Source organism: Salmo trutta, chromosome 29 (genome assembly GCF_901001165.1).
Source record: "Salmo trutta chromosome 29, fSalTru1.1, whole genome shotgun sequence".
Taxonomy (NCBI): Eukaryota; Metazoa; Chordata; class Actinopteri; order Salmoniformes; family Salmonidae; genus Salmo; species Salmo trutta.
This window is the reverse complement of record NC_042985.1, coordinates 8,330,258-8,350,806: the sequence shown is the minus strand read 5'-3', so window position 1 is coordinate 8,350,806 and position 20,549 is coordinate 8,330,258. Positions and strand designations below refer to the sequence as shown.

At 44.6% G+C, this 20,549-nt stretch overlaps 1 protein-coding gene across 4 annotated transcripts in view; it reads left to right on the top strand.

Moving 5' to 3' along the window:
* Positions 1–20,549, top strand: part of LOC115166852 (golgin subfamily B member 1) — a 47,695-nt gene that overhangs the window by 22,909 nt on the left and 4,237 nt on the right. For 2 of the 4 annotated variants that reach the window (XM_029720732.1, XM_029720731.1), the window contains exons 21-26: positions 197–12,331; positions 12,590–12,702; positions 15,250–15,454; positions 15,623–15,763; positions 16,020–16,120; positions 16,467–16,574. In XM_029720732.1, the coding sequence (XP_029576592.1) occupies positions 197–12,331; positions 12,590–12,702; positions 15,250–15,454; positions 15,623–15,763; positions 16,020–16,120; positions 16,467–16,574 (12,803 nt within the window). The remainder of the gene's footprint in view (positions 1–196; positions 12,332–12,589; positions 12,703–15,249; positions 15,455–15,622; positions 15,764–16,019; positions 16,121–16,466; positions 16,575–20,549) is intronic. The other 2 variants (XM_029720729.1, XM_029720730.1) reach the window with 2 other exon arrangements.

Sequence of the window (20,549 nt, the reverse complement as noted above, 5' to 3'; positions counted from 1 at the left end):
CTGTGATGAAATATAAATATTAATTGGAATCCAGGTTACAGTTTTTGCATATAAGAAACCAGAAGACATGTTTATCTCAGATTTAATAGTTTAGGCGAACTATTACCTTCACACTCATTAAATGGCAATGATATTGACAGTACTTTAGGAGATTTCTGCCTCCAGTAACATATTTGTATTTTTTCCAAACCCGTAGACACAGAAACAAGAGGCCACAATAAAGACTCTTAAAAATGACCTGGATCAGACAAACGATGAACTGGACAAGTTGAACACCACCCATCTGGAAGAAAGGTCTCAGCTGATCCACAACCTTCAAAGCTGTGAACGGGAGATTGATAACCTCAGAGACGTCCTCTCAGACAAGGACAAGGAGATCTTAGCCCTCTCGGGCAACATGGCGGAGTACGCAGAGCAGATCATGGGGCTGAAGCAGGAGATCAAGCACAAGGACGAGGACCTGGTTCGCATCGAGACCGCCCTCACCAAATCGGAGCGGGAGGCACAGATCATCAGAGACTCTCAGAACTCGGACCAGCAGGCTCTGAACACCAGGACGGCAGAGCTGGTGGAACAGCTGAAGGATGCAGAGACTGAGCTGAGCAAGGCCAAAGAGGAGAAGGAGTCGAGGACAGTAGAGGTGGAGGAGCTGAGTAAGCAAGTGGAAGAGGACAAGCGGATCATCCTGGAACTTCGAGGGGAGATCCAGCAGCACAATGTGGGCCATCGTAATCATCTCTTGGAGTGCGAAACTCAGATCTCTTCACTGAAGGAGAGTGTGACTGTTGCTTCCCAGAAACTACAGGAGTCCGAGGGTCTCATCTCTCAGTTGAGGGAAGCAAGTACATCCAGCAAGACACTGAAAGACCAGCTCCAGGACAAGGAGCAGACGTATGAGAAAGAACTCAAATCGGTCGAGGAGGAACGGAACAAGCTTCGCGCAGAGGTGTCCAAACACAACGATGACCTTAAGACCCTGTCCAACCAGCTAGAGAAGCAGACAGAGTGTCAGGTACAGTTGAAAAAAGAGGTGCAAGAAAAACTGGAGACAATATCCTCTCTTGAGGAAAAACTCAGGGCCATCCAGGAAGAGGCCGAAGTAGAGCAACAGAAATTTAACACAGAACTGCAAGTCAGAGATTCTGAAAAGGAGAAGTTGACGAAAGACCTGCAGGTTAAATTGGAAAATATCTCAAGTATGAAGAAGCTCTTGAAAAACTTGAAGACTGAAAAACAACAACTGCAAGCTGACCTGAAGGAGAAGGCAGATGAACTTAAATCTCAAAAGCAGCTTGTAGATGAGCTTAATAAAAAATCTACGGCAGCTCTTGAACTTAACAGCAGTTTGAACTCTCAAGCAAATGGCCTCAGAGAGGAGAATCAGAGATTGCAACAGGATGTAGCTGGAAAGCAGAAATCCATTTCAGAGATGACAGATGAAAGGGATTCTCTGAGAAGCAAAGTCTCCAACTTCGAAACACAGCATTCAGAAAACAGCAAAGTCATTGAAGGGCTTCTGAAAGACAAGGAGGAGCTGAGTGTTAGAGCCAATGAACTGAACAAGGCCCTGGAGCAAAATAAACAGTCAATTTCCGAGAGTCTATTTGAGAAAACAAATGAATGTAGTCTTCTAACTAAAACACTCAGGGAAAAGGAGGAGACAGTTGCACGTTTACAGGTGCAAATTGACAGTTTGAACACTCAGGTGGAGCAGTTCCATCACAACATTGCTGAAAAAGAGAAGTCTGTCACTGATCAAAACTCACAAGTAGAGGCACAGCAGAGCCAGCTGTCGCAACTACAGGAAACAATGTATTTACTGCAGGAGCAGGTAACTGCCCTGAAAACTGGGCTCACGGAGAAAGACACCGTATTGCAGCAGAAATCTGATGAGTGTAGCTCTTTACAGAATAAACTTGGGCAGCAGAAAAAGCTTCTATCTAAGTTACAGGGTGAGACTAAATCACTTAAAGGACAATGCTCACAACTGACCCAGCGTCTGGAAGAAAAAGAAGAGACCTTCAGACAAATTACACAGGACTGTGAAAGCCACAAAGACGAGCTTAACAAGAGGAACGAGTCATTGAAGTCACTAAGCAGTCAGCTTGGTGTCATGAACGAGAGCAGTGTGAAGTTGGAGTCTGAAAATACAGAGCTGAAAACCACTCTGGAGAACCACGAAGCAGAAAACAACAAGCTGAGGCATGAGATGGAACAGAGGCAAGCTGAGGTGGTTGGCCTCCACAGTCACATCCAGGCACTGAGTGAGCAAAACCAACAACTCCGAGCTGCTTATGAGATCAGAGATAAGGAACTTGCCCAGCAAATGCAGGTTGCATCTGAGCTTGATAGAAGGGTAAATGTGACTCTTGAGCAGAACACAAACCTGTGCTCACAACTGAACAGTCTGACAGAGGAGAAGCAGATAGTGCAACAGGAATTAGCTGTACAGTCGGAGTCCATTTCTGAATTAACCAAGGAGAAGAACTTACTTCTAGATACACTATCCAATTTTGAAATGCAACATTCAGAAAACTGCAAAATTATTGACGGGCTACTGAAAGACAAAAAGGAGCTCAGTGTAGCAGTAGAGGAACTAAACAAGGTCCTAGAGCAAAACAAACAGACCATTTCAGAGAGTTTGCTGGACAAAACAAATAAATGTACTAATCTCACCAAATTGCTTAGAGGGAGTGAAGAGGCACTTGAACATTCACAAGACCAAGTTGACAGCTTGATCACCCAACTTGATCAACTGAACAACAACATGACCGAAAAAGAGAAGACTATCAGAAATCAAAACTCACAATTAGAGGCCCAGCAGAGAGAGTTGTCGCAACTCCAGGAGACATTGGCTCTATTACAGGAGCAGGGGACCGCACTGAAATCTGGGCTCACAGAGAAAGACACCCTGTTGCAGCAGAAAGCAGAGGAGTGGAGCTCTTTACAGAATAAACTTAATCAACTGCAGGGCGAGACTAGATCACTTGAAGGGCAATGCTCACAACTGACTCAGCGTCTGGAAGAAAAAGAAGAGACCTTCAGACAAATGACACAGGACTGTGAAAACCACAAAGACGAGCTGAACCAGAGGAATGAGTCATTGAAGTCACTAAGCAGTCAGCTTGGTGTCATAAACGAGAGCAGTGCGAAGTTGGAGTCTGAAAATACAGAGCTGAAGACCACTCTGGAGAACCACGCAGCAGAAAACAAGAAGCTAAGGGAAGAGATGGAACAGAGGCAAACTGAGATATTAGATCTTAGGGACAACATCCAAGCATTGAATGAACAGAATGTCAGACTAAAAACCGAACTCAAAAACTCTGTCACAGAGGCATCCAAGAAACTTGAGGAGATTTCAGTTCTCAAGGCAGAGATCTCTAACAGGGACAGTTATGTGTCTAATTTAACAAAGCAACTGACAGCAGCCTGCTCGGACAGGGATAGCTTAGGTTTGAATTTGCAGCAGAGAGGTGAGTCCCTAAATCAGCAGGAGATGTTTATTAAGCAGTTACAAGCTAAGTCAGTAGAGGGTGAGGGTCAGATGAGCCAGGCCATAACTGAGCTGCAGACACAAGCTCAGAGTCTTCAGAAAAGCCTTCAAGACAAAGATGTTTCGCTGCATGAGGCGGAGAAACGGCTGAGTCTGCTCAGAGAGAAGTTCACCTTAGAATCTGAGGATTTCAAAACCCAGCTGAATTCAAATGCGGAAACAATGAAACAGCTTCAGGGTGATCTGCGTAATGCGGTGGAACAGAGTAACCAGCTCAGTGGGAGGCTTGAAGAACAAGAGGCACAGCTTAAGCAGAAAGTTGATGATTATGTGAGTTTAAGGACATATGTTTCAGAGCTGGAGGATTCCACCACAAAGCTCAGAGGTCAAGTTGACAGCCTGACCTCTGAGTCATCCCTGTTAAAAGAGACCCTGAAAGAGAAAGTCAAGTTCATCCTTGAGGCCCAGAGCACCTCCTCAGCTGTTAGCGAAAGCCTAAATTCAAAACTCAAAACCAAAGATACAGAATGTGAGAGCTTAAAAGAGCAGCTTTCGCAACTCCAAGAGTCTGTTTTAAAGCTCAATACCAAAGATGCAGAATGTGAGAGCTTAAAAGAGCAGCTTTCACACCTCCAAGAGTCTGTTTCAAAGCTCAATAGTAGCCTCAGTGCCCAGTCCTCTGAAGTGGCACGCCTTCAACAAGCCTTAGAGGAAAGAGGGACTGCCTTTATGGACCAGTCAAAGGCCCTTCAGGAGCTGCAGAGAAGGGCAGATGAAGCAGCCCTCTTCAAAACCCAGTTCATGGAGAGCACAGAGTTGGTGTCACAACTGCAGGGTCAGATTCAGGAACTCTCCACTAAGTCTGCAAGCCTCAGCCAGGCAGCAGAGGAGAACCAAAGTGCCTTTGTAAATCTTCAGGAGAAGTATGCTGCTCATTTAGAGGAGCTCCAGGAAGCTCGGACGATGCTTTCTCAAAGGGCCGAGGAGATGTCCAGTCTTAACAAGGCCCTCAGTGACAGCAACGGCGCAGTTCAGGCAGCAGAAAACACCATAGAGGTGCTGAGGAATGAGTCTTCCTTGCTACGTCAAGACCTTTGGCAAATCCAAACACTGAATGTTGACCTTTCAAAACAAAAGGAAGATGCCCTTGCTACCCATCAAAGGAGCACCTCAACATTCACTGTCGAAATTGAGAGACTAAAATCTCAGTATTTGCATGTGGCTGCTCAGGTAAATGCACTGACAGAAAACCTTGAGCAGAGAGAGATGTCTCTTCATGCCATTAACAGTCAGTACACAGCCCAGGTGAAACAGGCAGAGCACGTAGTGTCAGAAATGCAGAAACTAGAAGAGCAAAATAAGAAGCTAAGAGAGGAGATCGCACTGTCAAAGCAAGAAAATCAACAGCGGCTGGATGCAGCAATCAGTGAAAAAGAACGTCTGCAGCAAGAAGTTCAGAAACTCATAATTGAGAGAGATGAACATGGCAAGAGGTACAGCAGCCAGATACAAACAATGCAGGAGCAGTTGCATCTCCAAAAGCAGCAGCAATCTAGCAGCATGAATGAAGTCATGGAGAAAATGGGGGCTGAGAAGGAAAGACTACAGGTTGAGGTTAGTGTCAAAGGTGAAGAAATCACTGGATTGAAATCAGACATTCAAAAGATAGGGCAAACTCTTCAGGACTCTGAGAAGGAGTGGCTATCGGTCCTGGATAGAGAGACGCAGGATAAAAATCTCATTGCGGAGCAGTTGAAAAGTGTTGAAAATGAAATTAAGTCAAAAGATTTTAAAGTTCAAGCATTGAAACAAGACCTAGATAGTTTGCATGAAAAGTTGGCAGAGGCAGCAACAGCAATTAGACAGGGTTCAGATCTGCTTAAAGCGAAAGAGGTAGAGGCATCCACATCCACAGTTCAGATTGAAAACATCTTAGTATCTGTTCAGGAAAAAGACAAGCATAACATAGAATTAAGTCAGGCACTTCAAGATATGGAAAGTGAGTTAAGACAATTGGAGGTCAGCAAAGAGTGTTCTGACAAAGATTTGTCTGTATTGTCATTAACCATGTCTGATAGATTAGTTGCTTTAGAGGAGGAAAAGGTCTCCCTACAGACTATGCTCAAACAGTTGAGAGAAAGACATCAGTGTGAGGTAGATTCTTTGAGGGGTGAATTAAATAAAGTTTCAGAATTGTTGAAACGGACAGAGTGTACCCTTAATGATAAAGAAATGGGCAATCAAGGTGAGAATCAACAGAATGTTTTATTGCAAGAAAAGATCCAGCACCTTCATGCACAGCTCCAAACTGAGACTGAGAATCTGAGAGAGGCAGGTATTAAACAGACAGCTCTACTTAGTGACATCCAAACGAAAGATGAGCAGGTCAGCTGCATGACCATCCAAATAAGTCACCAGAAGGAATTGCTAGCAGGTCTCAGTCAACATTTGAGGGAGAAAGATGCTTCAGTAGCACAGGTAATTGAATCCGCCTCAAACGAAAGGACGAAATACGCAGAGGAAAATAGTAATTTCCTCTCACAGCTGGAAAGCTTGGAAAATGCACAAAGTAGCTCTATGAAACAGCTTGAACATATGTCCTTGCAACTAGAAGAGAGCAAAGCTCATCTGTCACGCTCTCAAAGTGAACTTGAGACCAAGGATTTGGAGAATGGAGATTTGGTTAAAGAAAGGGATAATCTCAACACTCAGCTCACTAAGTTAACCAAAGAAAAAGAGGTAATGAAAAATAAGCTCCAAGCTGCCCTGGTTGTAAGGAAAGAACTTTTGAAGAAGCTAGAGGAGCATGAACATCAAATAGAGCAGAATGTGAATAAAGGAATTGAGATTTCAGGCTTACAGGATCGGTTGCAAGAACTCACTTTACAAGCTCAAGCTACTACAAAAGAGCATGAAGACATTGTTGCAGATATTAAACGGCAAGTACATCAAAAAGAGGGTGAATTCCTAGAACTGGCCAAGGTCTTAACAGTGCGAGACAGTCTTGTAGAACATTTTGAAATAAATATGCAAACTTTGCAAGCGAAACTAGATGAACAAGAAGCAAGTTTGACAACAGCACTGCATAATCTCAATGAAAAGAGCATCATCATTGATCAACTTAATTCCAACATCTCTGAGAAAGAGGAGGCTTTTGAACAGGAGAGAAGTGGTATGATGCTGAAGTTAGAGAAGCTTCAAGAGGATATGAAAAAGAGCGAGGAGAGTTTGAAGGAGGACATGTCAAGCTCCAGTGCTACAGCTGTTGACATTGAAAATGAGTTGACAAAGGTGAAGCAAGAAAAGGCAATGATGCAGAAAAAGGCTCAAGCTGCTTTACTGGCACGAAAAGAGACTATAAAGAAGTCTCAAGAAAGTGAGAAAAAGTACATCCAAAAGCTTTCAGAATTAAAAGATGATTATAAAGCACTCCTGGAACAACACTGTCAGCAGACCAAAGACCTTAATGCTGTCCAGTTAAGTTACGACCAGAAGGTCAAGAAATTCGAAGAAATCAGTCAGGCCTCAGTCTCTCAGCTAGGTGAATTGGAGACCCTAAGACTGCTTGTACAGGAACGGGATAAAACGCTTCAAGACCTCAACATGTCCCTATCAGAGAGGGAGAGTCAAGTCCATGCCTCCTCATCATATCAAGCAGAGCTAGAAACCCTTCACTTCAAACTGGAAAGCATGTCCTCTGAATTGGCAAATAAGGACAAGGTTCTCATAGCACTGGAACAGAAGTCCAAAGCATTATCTGAGAGAATGAGCTGCACAGAAAGTCAACTTGAAAAAGCCCATGCAGAGATAAAGGAGAAGATGGAAGAGCTCGCAAGACAGCAACAAGCAGTGGAGATGGCCGAGCAGCAGCACCAGCAAGAAAAACAAACTATGGTAGATGACCACCTGGTGCTGCAGAACCAGTTGGGCGCATTACAAGCCACAGTGGAGGAGCTAAAACACACCTTAGAAGCACTTGTTGGTGAGAAAGAATCCCAGTCGCGCAAATTTATAAGTGAAAGCAAAAAACTAATAGAGGACAGGGATCGAATGAAAGGAGAGCTGGAGAATGCACTCACTACCATCGCCCAGCAATCGTCTGAACTTCAAATCCTCCAAAACACTTGGGCTGAAACTCAACAGCAACTCGGTGAAGAAAAGGAACAGCTGAAAGTGGAGCTTGAAAAAGCACAGTCCCATTCTGCAGAGTCCCAGGCTGAAATGGAAAGTCATAAGCTGCACATGGAATCACTACAGCAGGAAAAAGAAAGCGCCTTCATGGTCATAGAAAAATTAAACTGTGAAGTTGCCATGCTGGATGCTCAGCTTAAGGAAGCTGGAAAAGTTTATGAGGAGCTTCTTCAAAAGATACCTGGTTTGCAGGATACATCCTCTGAACAGACTGGGGTAATTGGGAAGGAGGTCCAGTATCTTAAGATATCCCCTGAAGAACATGAGATGAGTCTCAAGGAAAGAGATGATGCCCTGGTGATTTCTCAGGCTCTGGCCACAGAAAAGGAAGAGCTTATTGCTGCCTTGGAACAGCAACTGCAGCGGCAGATTCACCTTCACGAAGTTGCCATGGAAAAGATGAGGACTGAAGTTGATGAGCTTCAGCAGAGGTCTCAAGAAGATGCCAGCAAAACAAAGGATCAGGGCAACCAAAGCAAAACAGCACTTCTCACCAGGAAGCTTCAAGCAGCCTTAGTTTCCAGGAAAGAAATCTTGAAAGATAATAGCTCTCTGAAGGAACAAATGCGTATACTCTCATCTAAAAATGAAGAAATTGGGGCATCATCCACTGTACTGGAAATGTCTGTTGCCAAGTTGAAACAACAAAAAGAGGATCTGGAGAGTTCTGTATCATCCCTAAGCAAGGAGAAAGAGAAGCTCATTGCTGAGGTTGATCGCATCCTCAATGATAATCACAATTTATCTGCAGCCTGTGAAAGCCTCAAACTCACCATAGAAAATATCACCCAACAGAAACAGGCATTTTCGTGTCAGCTTGAGTCCCTGAAAGACTCGCAGACGGATGAGTTGTCGGAGTGGAAATCTAAGCACACAGAGCTGAAACAGGAGTATGAGTCACTTTTACAAGCGTACGAGAATGTCAGTAGCGAAATGGACAAGATGAGACAACTATTGGAGGGGGCAAGAAGAGAGAGACAAGAAGCGCTCTTTAAAGCAAACAAATCTGAATCTGAGAGGGAGAATCTGGAGAAGCAAGTTGGGGAGATGGAGGATGAAAATGAGAAAATTAAAGAGAAGATGAGAAAGTTTACTCAGGCCAAGCAGCAGAAAATGGAAGAGCTGGAGGAGGAGAATAAAAAAATTAGAATAGACTTGCTAGAGTTTGACGATAAGCAGAAAGTCACAGTTGAAGAGTTGACTATTAAAAACAACCACTTGGAAGCAGAGATCCACAGCCTTGTAGAGTCCTCAGAAGCTCTCAGAAGGAAGCTAACAGAGATTCAGCTCAACAATGGCAGTATGGCAGAGGCACTCAAAGAAGCAACCTGTTCATTAGAGAAGTGGCCCACCGAATCAAAGGCATGTGAGCAAAACATGCAGCTTAAACTAGATGATGCACTCATTTTGAATAATTCACTGACTGCCCAGATTGAGTCACAGAAGACAGAATTTGCTTCCCAACAGGAAATCAATAAATTAATGCAAAAGGAGAAAGAAACTCTCTCTGAAAGAATTAAACAAATGCAGAATAAGCATGAAAAGGAATTGGGAGAAAAAGACGATGCAATCTCAGAGCTCCAAGAAATGATCAACAGACACAGCCAAGAGGCCATCAGCCTAAATGAGAAGGTCAGGATCTTGGAGGACGAGAAGGTCAGGATCTTGGAGGACGACAAGTCTATATTACAAGAGGAGCTTGAAAATGTCCAAGAGATCTCGGACAAAGTAAAAAATGAGAATGAATATTTGGAGATGGTGATCCTCAAAAACTCTGAAAGAATTGATGAACTGACAGCGACAGTCAATGTTCTCCAAGCCCAGAACACACAGCTCTCCTCTCAATTGACTGAGAGCAAAGAGAAGGCGACTCAGGTTTGTCAGGAGAAGGAGGAACAGCAGCTGAAGTTAGTTAAGGAGTTTGAGGAGAAACTCAAAATGTTCCAGAGAGGCAATGAGGGCTCCAGAAATATAAAGAAGGAGCTACAGGAACTGCTGAAAGAAAAGCATCATGAAATCAATCATTTGCAACATGACTCCATCAAATACCAGGAGCTGATTTTAGACCTAGAAAGGTCTCTGAAGTCTTCAGAGTCAGCGCATGAACAGGTGGCGAAGGAGCTGAGAGAAATGACAGAGATGATATCTTCTCTAGAAGAAGGGAGGAGGCATCTTGAAGCTGAGCTTACCACACACAAGAACCTTCTCAATGATGCAAAGAAAGATTTGACAAACATTAGCTCTGAAAAAGACCAATTGGTTGAGGTAGTATCAGAAAAGAACAATCAATCAGAATGTCAGGTCATGGAGAGAACTAAAGCACTACAGCATGTAGCTGAGCAGCAAAAGAGTATTTTCATGGAGAGGGAGGTAATTTTACAGCAACATATAGAGGAACTTCTGGGTTCCAAGGAGAGGGAGAGTCAGGTAGTGTTAGAATTGAAGAGGAAAATAGATTCTCAAGATTTACAGATGAATACTCTGAAGAGAGAGGCTGACACTAATTTGGCTAAGTTAGCAGCTCTGTCTTCTAGTCCTCATGGTACCGATGCTGTGAAACAGTGGAATGATATGTTCCTAAATACCTTGCATGAGAAGGACAGCCAGCTTCTAGAACAGGGCTTTGTCATAACGAGATTCCTTGAAGACATTCGAGTGAAAGAGAAGGAGATAACTGAACTGCAGGTAACCAGGTCGAGGCTCGAAAGGACACTTGGTGATTACACAGTAGCTGCCACAGCTCAGCAGAGGCAGTTGTTTATAATGGGTGCCAGCAATAGAGAGCTTAACGAAACCGTGGAGCTCCTGAATCAACAGTTGCAGGAACTGAGTGAGCAGGTTGAGAGATTAGAACAGGATAGGAGTGCACTCAACAGACATCTCACTGGCAGTGTAGATTCCACATCTAAAATGGAGTTTGATCTTCAGCAGCTGGAAAATACACTTTTAGACACAGAGTCCCAGCTACTCCTCTCGCAGTCTCACAGTGACATGCTTCAGGTTGATTTTGAGAAACAGGAGGCCATTTCACTGCACCTGAAGTCACTCCTGCAGAACAAAGATGCAGAAATCTCCTCTCTGCTGTCCTCCAGAGATGGACAGATGTCTGGGTATCTAGAACAGCTGCAAGCCAATCACCGTGCCCAGGTTGAAGGCTACGAGGACAGACTAACTGCCTTGTACTATGAAAGGGAGAAAGCTGACAAGGAGTTCAGAAGGCTGGAGAACAAAGTAAAATCCCTTCAACTGAAAGTTGACAAGTCCATTCAGGAAAAGGAAAAAATGGCTGCTCAGATGGAAACATTCAGGAACTCCATGGTCTCCTTGCAGACAGAGAGAGAGCGTTTGATGTCAGAATATAGGATGTCTGAGGCAAGGAATCAGACTGTAATGCAAGGCAAGGAGGGGTCGGCTGAAGGAGACCTCAGTGCAACCAAGGGCCTTAAACACGAGATTAGGACTCTCCTTCATCAGATGGATGATCTGAACTCGGAGAATGCCATGCTCAGGGCACAGCTGATCAGATATAGAGAAGACTTGAATCAGGTCCTGTCCTTGAAGGACAGCCAGTTGAAAGAGTTGCTCAGGAAGCAGCAAGATGCCATCAAAAACCTGGAAAATCAAAAAGCCACAGCTGAAAAGCAGAACCGGAAGACCCTTCTGGAAGTCGAGAGGGAAGGAGAGGCAAGCGATGCCTTAAAAGCTGAGAATTCCAAACTTCAAGCACAGGTCACTGATCTGGAAGCTAACATATTGGCCCTGAATAAGGGAATGCAAGAAACAAATAAAGGCAAAGTGATTGCCGACTTGCAGCATGCCGTGGCAGCCAAAGCTGCGGAATGTAACGACCTCCAGCAAAAACTGTTTGCTCAGAAAGTGGCAGCGGATGACTGGAAAGGCAGCCTGCAGCTCTTGCAGCGCGAGACTGAGGAGAAACTGGGAGAGGCAGAGGACAAGTACAACAGCGAGCTCGATGCCTTTGAACAAGAAGTCGAACTGATGAGAAACGAGAAGGAGACCGCTGACCAGAGGGTTGCTGAGCTGGCCAGGGACCTGATGCAAACTGAGCAGCTGCTGTCCAATGCTAGAGTCCAAAGCACGGACCTGAAGTCTCAGAACGAGTCTCTGGGTAAAGCCATGGCCGCCTTGCAGAACGACCGCGACCAGCTCATCGAGGACTTCAAGATCCTCCGGAACCGATACGACAAGGAGCTCCGAGAGACCCAGGGGGCCATGACCAAGGTGGAGAGACATCTAGGCGACACGACCTCGGAGCTGGCCACCTTGGCCAAAGAGAGACACATACTGGTACAGAAACTCTCTGCTCTAGAGAGCAAAGATGCTCCCTCCCAGCTCACTTCACTGGTAGACGAGCTGTCTGTGGCCTTGTCAGAGAAGGAAGGGCAGTTCCAACGGGTTTCCCTGGAAAACGACACATATAGCAGTAAGGTATCGGCTTTCTCTAGGTCCATGGCCAGCCTCCAAGATGACCGAGACCGGCTGATGGAGGAGCTGGCTGGGGCAAAGAGGGCATTCGAGTCCAGGAAAGGATTAGGTCCAGAGGTAGTAGACATCGCGAACACGGGGGAGTCAAATAGCCATAGAAGCAGTGGTATTCAGGCCCTTCAGACTGGGAGAGATGGGCTGGTAAGTCACCAGTTGTGACTCAAAGCTTGTTGTTTAGTTGTCATTTGGTTGTGTTTTGGTTTAGGCTGTGTGTGTGAACTTGCTGACAGCATGCAGGGGACCAGTCAAAAAGCGAATCTACCTGTCATGGCTTTGGTGTGTGCAAGCATGACAATTTGGTTGTGTCGCAGGAATGCAGTTTTTTTGTGAAGTGTTTAAATGAGTCTCCTCAATGTGCGTTGTTGTTGTGTCTCTAGTGGTTTGTTTTGTCTATTGAAGGAGACGAGACAGAGGGTGGATGAGCTGCAGAGCGCCTTGCAGCAGGCACAGGCCTTCAAACTGCAGACTGAAACAGAAGTCAGCGGGTACCAGGCAGAGCTGGCTGAACTGAGGTATGATCCTAACTGCACCTGGAAAGATTTGAGTTGGCCATTAAATTGTATTACTTCTGCCAATTGGGTTACTTTTGCACATTGGTGAGGTCAATGCTCGAAAGCACTCAATGTGTTCTGAAAGATGAGACGTCGAGGATTATAATAAATAAGTCTTTGATGTAATACAAGCAAACCACACACACGGGAGTCCAAATGTGCACTTCACAATTCACAGTATGGAAATGTATGATCTCTATGTTTGATGTAGAATTACGAGGATGACATGCCATCATACCCTGGGTTGTTCTAAACAGAATGTTTGCTTTATTGTGAAGAAAATCTGCAATGGAACACACACCTGAATGCCCTCACGACTCCGTTCTTTGCTCATCAAAATGTGTGTTTTTCTCTGAAGTGCCTTGTGAAATCCTAACACCGTATAATTGTATTTTAGAACTTGGCTAGTCTTGTTAGCAATAGAATGAGCATGCCCACCTGACCAAGACAGTAATTGTGTAATGGTGGGGATGCAGGGCTGTGTTCCAAACAAAAAACTACCACTGTGCTTGCTTCACTTTAAAAAAATATATATATATATTTTTGTATTTACTTAACCTTTATTTTATTATTATTATGTAACTTCCTCAATTGCACAGCTTGAAGGCTCTTTCTTTGAGTGATACATTTATTGGAATTACTTCGGAACTGTGCACACTTTGTAGAGGTGTGAGGCCTCATGGAGACACCAGTCAGACCTCTCACTCAAACCCACAGTTTAGAGACACCAGTCAGACCTCTCACTCAAACCCACAGTTTGGAGAGGTGTGTAACCTCATGGAGACACCAGTCAGACCTCTCACTCAAACCCACAGTTTGGAGAGGTGTGTAACCTCATGGAGACACCAGTCAGACCTCTCACTCAAACCCACAGTTTGGAGAGGTGTGTAACCTCATGGAGACACCAGTCAGACCTCTCACTCAAACCCACAGTTTGGAGGTGTGTGGCCTCCTGGAGACACCAGTCAGACCTCTTACTCATGGAGACACCAGTCAGACTTCTCACTCAAACCCACAGTTTGGAGAGGTGTGTGATCTCTTAGACACCAGTCAGACCTCTCACTCAAACCCACAGTTTGGAGAGGTGTGTGATCTCTTAGACACCAGTCAGACCTCTCACTCAAACCCACAGGTTGGAGAGGTGTGTGATCTCTTAGACACCAGTCAGACCTCTCACTCAAACCCACAGTTTGGAGAGGTGTGTGATCTCTTAGACACCAGTCAGACCTCTCACTCAAACCCACAGTTTGGAGAGGTGTGTGATCTCTTAGACACCAGTCAGACCTCTCACTCAAACCCACAGTTTGGAGAGGTGTGTGATCTCTTAGACACCAGTCAGACCTCTCACTCAAACCCACAGTTTGGAGAGGTGTGTGATCTCTTAGACACCAGTCAAACCTCTCACTCAAACCCACAGTTTGGAGAGGTGTGTGATCTCTTAGACACCAGTCAGACCTCTCACTCAAACCCACAGTTTGGAGAGGTGTGTGATCTCTTAGACACCAGTCAGACCTCTCACTCAAACCCACAGTTTGGAGAGGTGTGTGATCTCTTAGACACCAGTCAGACCTCTCACTCAAGCTCTTGTCATTTTATTGTCTTATGTTCCAATTACCCCAAATGTTGCGTGAATATTATCATGTTACCAAATGTATACAGATGCTGCGGAAAGTAGAGTAAATGTAAAAATCACATAAAATGAACAAGTTTATTTTTGGATTCGGTCTTGTCAGATAAAATGTTGTCTCCTCACCTTTGTTCTGATCATTTCCCCATAATCTCCAAGGTGTCCCTTTCAACTGCTACCAGGATTGTACATGGGCCTATGCGTCTCATATTCTTTTCTGTTAGAAAAATTACAATTTGGCCCTGTTCATAAATGCCAATTCCCCTGAGTGTAAATGGTGAACAAAGGCCCCGCTTCACATTTCACAAAAAAAAAAAAAAAATTATGTAATTGTTATGCAACAGATGGCATCTAGTTACCACAGTGGAAACTGTGTTGCTGCACTAGAAAAAGTATTTAGCTCACCAGCAGGTGACAGCCCATCTATCTGTCCTCATTGTGTCCCTTCAGGTTGTCTCCCCACCCACACAGAGCCCTCCCAAGCCCCACTCGCCCTGGCAGGTCCCCATGGTCAAGCACTATATGAGTTGTCTCGTGATGACAATCCCCTTCAGCTGCTAGATCTCCTGCCAACCCCATCTCCAATACAAACCAGGGCTCAATTCCATTTGTTAGAGAATTGGGGAAAAAAAGGAACATCTATTTTCAATACACCTCTTATATTGACTGTGTTTGAAGTGGAATTGGAATCTCCCCTGACCCACACCTCTGTGTGTTCATTGTTTTGCCCAGTAGTGGTTCACTGCTTACTGCAGCCATACAAATAGATCGCTTGTCCGCTACTAAACAGAGACTACTGAAGAAACCACACTACTGACTGGGTCCACCAGTGGGTCACTCAAGTGTTGAGGCAATGACCTCTGACCTCTGTTCTTCCCCAGGTCTGAGAGTAGCAGGCTGCAGTCTGAGTGCCAGCGCCTGGCTGGGGAGAGGAAGGAGACCATGGCCCTGGTGGGGAAGGATGTGTCTGATGACCCGTCACTGACCCAGCTCCAGGCAGAGAGAACTCAGCTGCAGAGTCACCTGCAGCGCTGCCTCTATGAGATCCAGCAGAGAGATCTGCACTGCCAGCAGCTCAATGCCAAGGTACTGAACACGCACGCACTCACAAAACGACCCAAATCAACTCAGCAACCAAAGTGCTGAACACAGAAACCAACGCACAGGTATTGAATCAGTTTCCACTAAGTTCACCATACTCAACACAAATCTTCTCTCCTCCCAACCACTCCTCTGCTCATCTCCCCATCTCAGCTGCAGCAGGTGGTGGAGGAGAAAGGGGGGGTGTCGGCCCAGCTGAGGGCAGTGTCTCAGACGCTGAGAGACACCCAGAACCGCTGCTATTGGCTGGAGAACCAGGCCCTGCCTAACCAGCACCACCAGGGCCTTGCAAAGGTAGAAAGTTGTGTGTGTGTCTCAGGCTTGTCTGGTGTCTGAATGACTATAGTGTGTTTGTGTGTGTTTGTCTGGTATCTGTGTCTGACTGTGTGTGTATCCTTGTCTGTGTGTGTTTTAATGAATAGTAGCCTGGCGGTACTCTGTGTCAGTAGGTTACTATATGTATGTTTGCGTTTGCATATAATGTTGGACACATGCTCATCCTACTGAAGTGAATCAGCTCAAATGTCCAGCTGTTTGCTCTCCCGTCCAGCAGGGGGCGGTGTCTGTAGAAGTGGCTCCGGGAGCTCCCCAGGAGAGGAGCAGTGCTGTGGTAGACATGGAAGCAATGGAGGCCGGCGAGCTCAGGACCAGGTGACTCTCTGTCCCTTCGGTCTGTCTCTCTCTCAAACTCTCTCTCGGTCTGTCAGATGTGTTTATGCTCTTGCCAACCATTGCTGTCAGTGTCAAGCCAAACAGCCTGACAGTCTTCATATATATCAACAACCAATCAGTGACCTCTCATAAATACAGTTTCATAGTGAACATTAAGAATCTCGTGATGCCAGACTGTTTGGCATGACAAGGAGTGTCAGAATGACTACATTGTGTGTGTGTGTGTGTGTGTGTGTGTGTGTGTGTGTGTGTGTGTGTGTGTGTGTGTGTGTGTGTGTGTGTGTGTGTGTGTGTGTGTGTGTGTGTGTGTGTGTGTGTGTTCCAGGCTGGTGGAGCAGAGCGTGGTTCAGCTAAGTGAGAGTCTGGCTGAGGAGAGGACCAGGAGGGAAGCAGCCGAGGAAGCTCTGGGACTGGCTGAGGACAGAGCCAAGAGGTGACGCGCGCGCAAACACACACACTAATGCAGGGTTGAGACATGCCTAGGGGAGGGGTCTGGTCTGAGGAGGAGGATAAAATGTATTCTGTAGTACTGGGATAGGTAAAGATTGTGTGGTAAAGGTAAAGATTTTGCAACAACTGGACGGACACACACACACACACACACACAGCTATTTTCACACTATGTGTGGGTGCCAGTCTGTTTGAGTTACCATGCCAACTCATTGTCATGCCAAACAGCAGTCTGGCCTCATAGCATTCTCAACGTTCACTACAGCCTTCAATGTCCACACCATCACTGGCATTAGGGGAGACGGCAGGAAATGTAGCTAATAAACTTTAATTTGACCATTAATAACATACACACTCTGTCTCTGTCTCTCTCACACTCTAACACGCTACCCATACCGGAAGCGTGTGCGAGCGTTGCAAAAAAATTATATTATTCAATCATTGCACCCACACTGCTCGCCTGTGCCAAAGAACGTCTGCGTTGCCAGGCAATAAAATAGAAGTTGCTTCTATTTGTGACTCTGAACGCAGTGCAAGTCCTGCCTCTCCCACCTCCTCATTGGCTTTTAGAAGCATATACCCACGTGCCATCTCCTCATTGGTTATGCCCATGTGGGTGATTGAAAGATGAACTGAGGTCGGTCGGTTGGTTGTGGTAATACATCTTAGTATGAAAGTTAGATGACAATCGCCATATAAAGTCCAAAGAAGAAAAAGCCTGAAATGAGGATAGATGACTAGAAATTATTCGTTTGACCGTTTTATGTGTGGATTAATTGTCGTTGAGTAGAGGACCTTGTGCATTTCAGGTAAAATAACAACTCAACGTTTATATTCCAGGGCAAATTAGCTAGCAACAGAAAGCTAGCTAAATAGGACAAATTAGCTAGTACAGTGAGGGGGAAAAAGTATTTGATCCCCTGCTGATTTTGTACGTTTGCCCACTGACAAAGAAATGATCAGTCTATAATTTTAATGGTAGGTTTATTTGAACAGTGAGAGACAGAATAACAACAAAAAAATCCAGAAAAATGCATGTCAAAAATGTTATAAATTTATTTGCATTTTAATGAGGGAAATAAGTATTTGACCCCCTCTCAATCAGAAAGATTTCTGGCTCCCAGGTGTCTTTTATACACGTAATGAGCTGAGATTAGGAGCACACTCTTAAAGGGAGTGCTTCTAATCTCAGTTTGCTACTTGTATAAAAGACACCTGTCCACAGAAGCAATCAATCAATCAGATTCCAAACTCTCCACCATGGCCAAGACCAAAGAGCTCTCCAAGGATGTCAGGGACAAGATTGTAGACCTACACAAGGCTGGAATGGGCTACAAGACCATCGCCAAGCAGCTTGGTGAGAAGGTGACAACAGTTGGAGCGATTATTCGCAAATTGAAGAAACACAAAAGAACTGTCAATCTGCCTCGGCCTGGGGCTCCATGCAAGATCTCACCTCGTGGAGTTGCAATGATCATGAGAACGGAGAGGAATCAGTCCAGAACTACACGGGAGGATCTTTTCAATGATCTCAAGGCAGCTGGGACCATAGTCACCAAGAAAATAATTGGTAACACACTACGTCGTGAAGGACTGAAATCCTGCAGCGCCCGCAAGGTCCCCCTGCTCAAGAAAGCACATATACATGCCCGTCTGAAGTTTGCCAATGAACATCTGAATGATTCAGAGGACAACTGGGTGAAAGTGTTGTGGTCAGATGAGACCAAAATGGAGCTCTTTGGCATCAACTCGCCGTGTTTGGAGGAGGAGGAATGCTGCCTATGACCCCAAGAACGCCATCCCCACCGTCAAACATGGAGGTGGAAATATTATGCTTCGGGGGTGTTTTTCTGCTAAGGGGATAGGACAACTTCACTGCATCAAAGGGACGATGGACGGGGCCATGTACCGTCTAATCTTGGGTGAGAACCTCCTTCCCTCAGCCAGGGCATTGAAAATGGGTCGTGGATGGGTATTCCAGCATGACAATGACCCAAAACACACGGCCAAGGCAACAAAGGAGTGGCTCAAGAAGAAGCACATTAAGGTCCTGGAGTGGCCTAGCCAGTCTCCAGACCTTAATCCCATAGAAAATCTGTAGAGGGAGCTGAAGGTTCGAGTTGCCAAACGTCAGCCTCGAAATCTTAATGACTTGGAGAAGATCTGCAAAGAGGAGTGGGACAAAATCCCTCCTGAGATGTGTGCAAACCTGGTGGCCAACTACAAGAAACTTCTGACCTCTGTGATTGCCAACAAGGGTTTTGCCACCAAGTACTAAGTCATGTTTTGCAGAGGGGTCAAATACTTATTTCCCTCATTAAAATGCTAATCATTATATAACATTTTTGACATGCATTTTTTCTGGATATTTTAGTTGTTATTCTGTCTCTCACTGTTCAAATTAACCTACCATTAAAATTATAGACTGATAATTCCTTTGTCAGTGGGCAAATGTACAAAATCAGCAGGGGATCAAATACTTTTTTACCTCACAGTAACTGCAAGCTAGCTAGATAAATTGCCATAAATGTTTAATGCTTTGACCTGTCCCCAAATTAATATAATTGGTTCAGAGTTTGTTTTGATATTTCAACCTGTGTGTTGTGATTGCGTTTGGTGTGGAGGGACAATATCGATTTGCACACAATGGCGCACGTGCCCGGTTTGGGCATGGTGTAATACACACGCACAAATTCACTTAGAGGCTATTCTCATTGACAAATATTTAAGGAGAGGCAGCATGACAAGATTTCAATTTACATAATATGTATATCAACTTTTCAATTTACGTTACAAGCTTGCCTTACCTTTCATTGAGGCTGGCAACGTGACATTCTTGCTCTGCAGCTCCAAATTTACTGTAAATATCAGTATGGCAGTAGCCACTGACTAGCCAGTAAGCTTTGAAACTATTCAACAATGCGAGAAACTTTTCCTCTAAAACATATTAACTACGCTCTTGAATAATGCAACCAAACCGTATTACACTCTTGAATAATACAACAATTCACAAGCATGTGCAGACAATTAAAGTTTTTTTTCTTCTCGTTCTTACACGTATTAGCTAAACTTAGCTTGCAAGATGTAGCTTGCAATGGGGGGCAGATAGCCCAGCGTTTAAGGGTGTTGTGCAGGTAACCGAGCATTTGCTGGTTCGAATCCCAGAGCCGACTAGGTGAAAGAAATCTGCTAGTGTGTTCTTAACCCGAATTGCTTATGTAAGTCGCTCTGGATAAAAAAAGTTGGCTAAAATGTAAATGTAAGACAATAATACAGCTAGTCAGCTATGCTAGCTAGTAACGTTATCAAACATTAACGTTTACCCCTCTCATGCGAAAAGTATAGTTTCAGCGTATTAAAGTCACCTTTGAACAAACCAGGCTTAATTTGATCAATATCGTGGAAGTTATTATATGTGGTAAATGCAAAATTGCGACTGAATACTTTTGATAAATGTCCTAGTGAGTTGATCAGCTTCTTTCCTGGATGTTGACTCTGAGCAGCCAAGGAAGGAAAAACACTGTTGAGCATCACTTTCTTAAATATACAGTGATAATTTCAGAATGTAGCAGGCTGTTACTGCAATTTCAGGTGAAAACTCAATAAACTATACATTGAAAATTCTGTTTACACTGTCCTGCTTAGACAGGTGCAGCTGTCGGGTGAGTGCCGTGCGTGAACTCCGGAGGTATCGTTTGAGACGTGAGAAATACTTACGTTTACATTACAGTAATGTCTCTCGAGAATAGATACCTCTCGAGAATCAGTACCTCTCAAGAATCTCTAGAAATTCTCCTTAATTCTTGTGAATAAGAATAGACCTTTAGCTCCTACTCTCGAGAATCTTTCAAAATGATTCTTAATTCTTGTCAATGAGAATAGACCCTTTCTCTTTGGCACATGATCCTACTTTCTGACACGGGTGCTTTTTAAATAGACCGGTCAGTAGTTGATATGC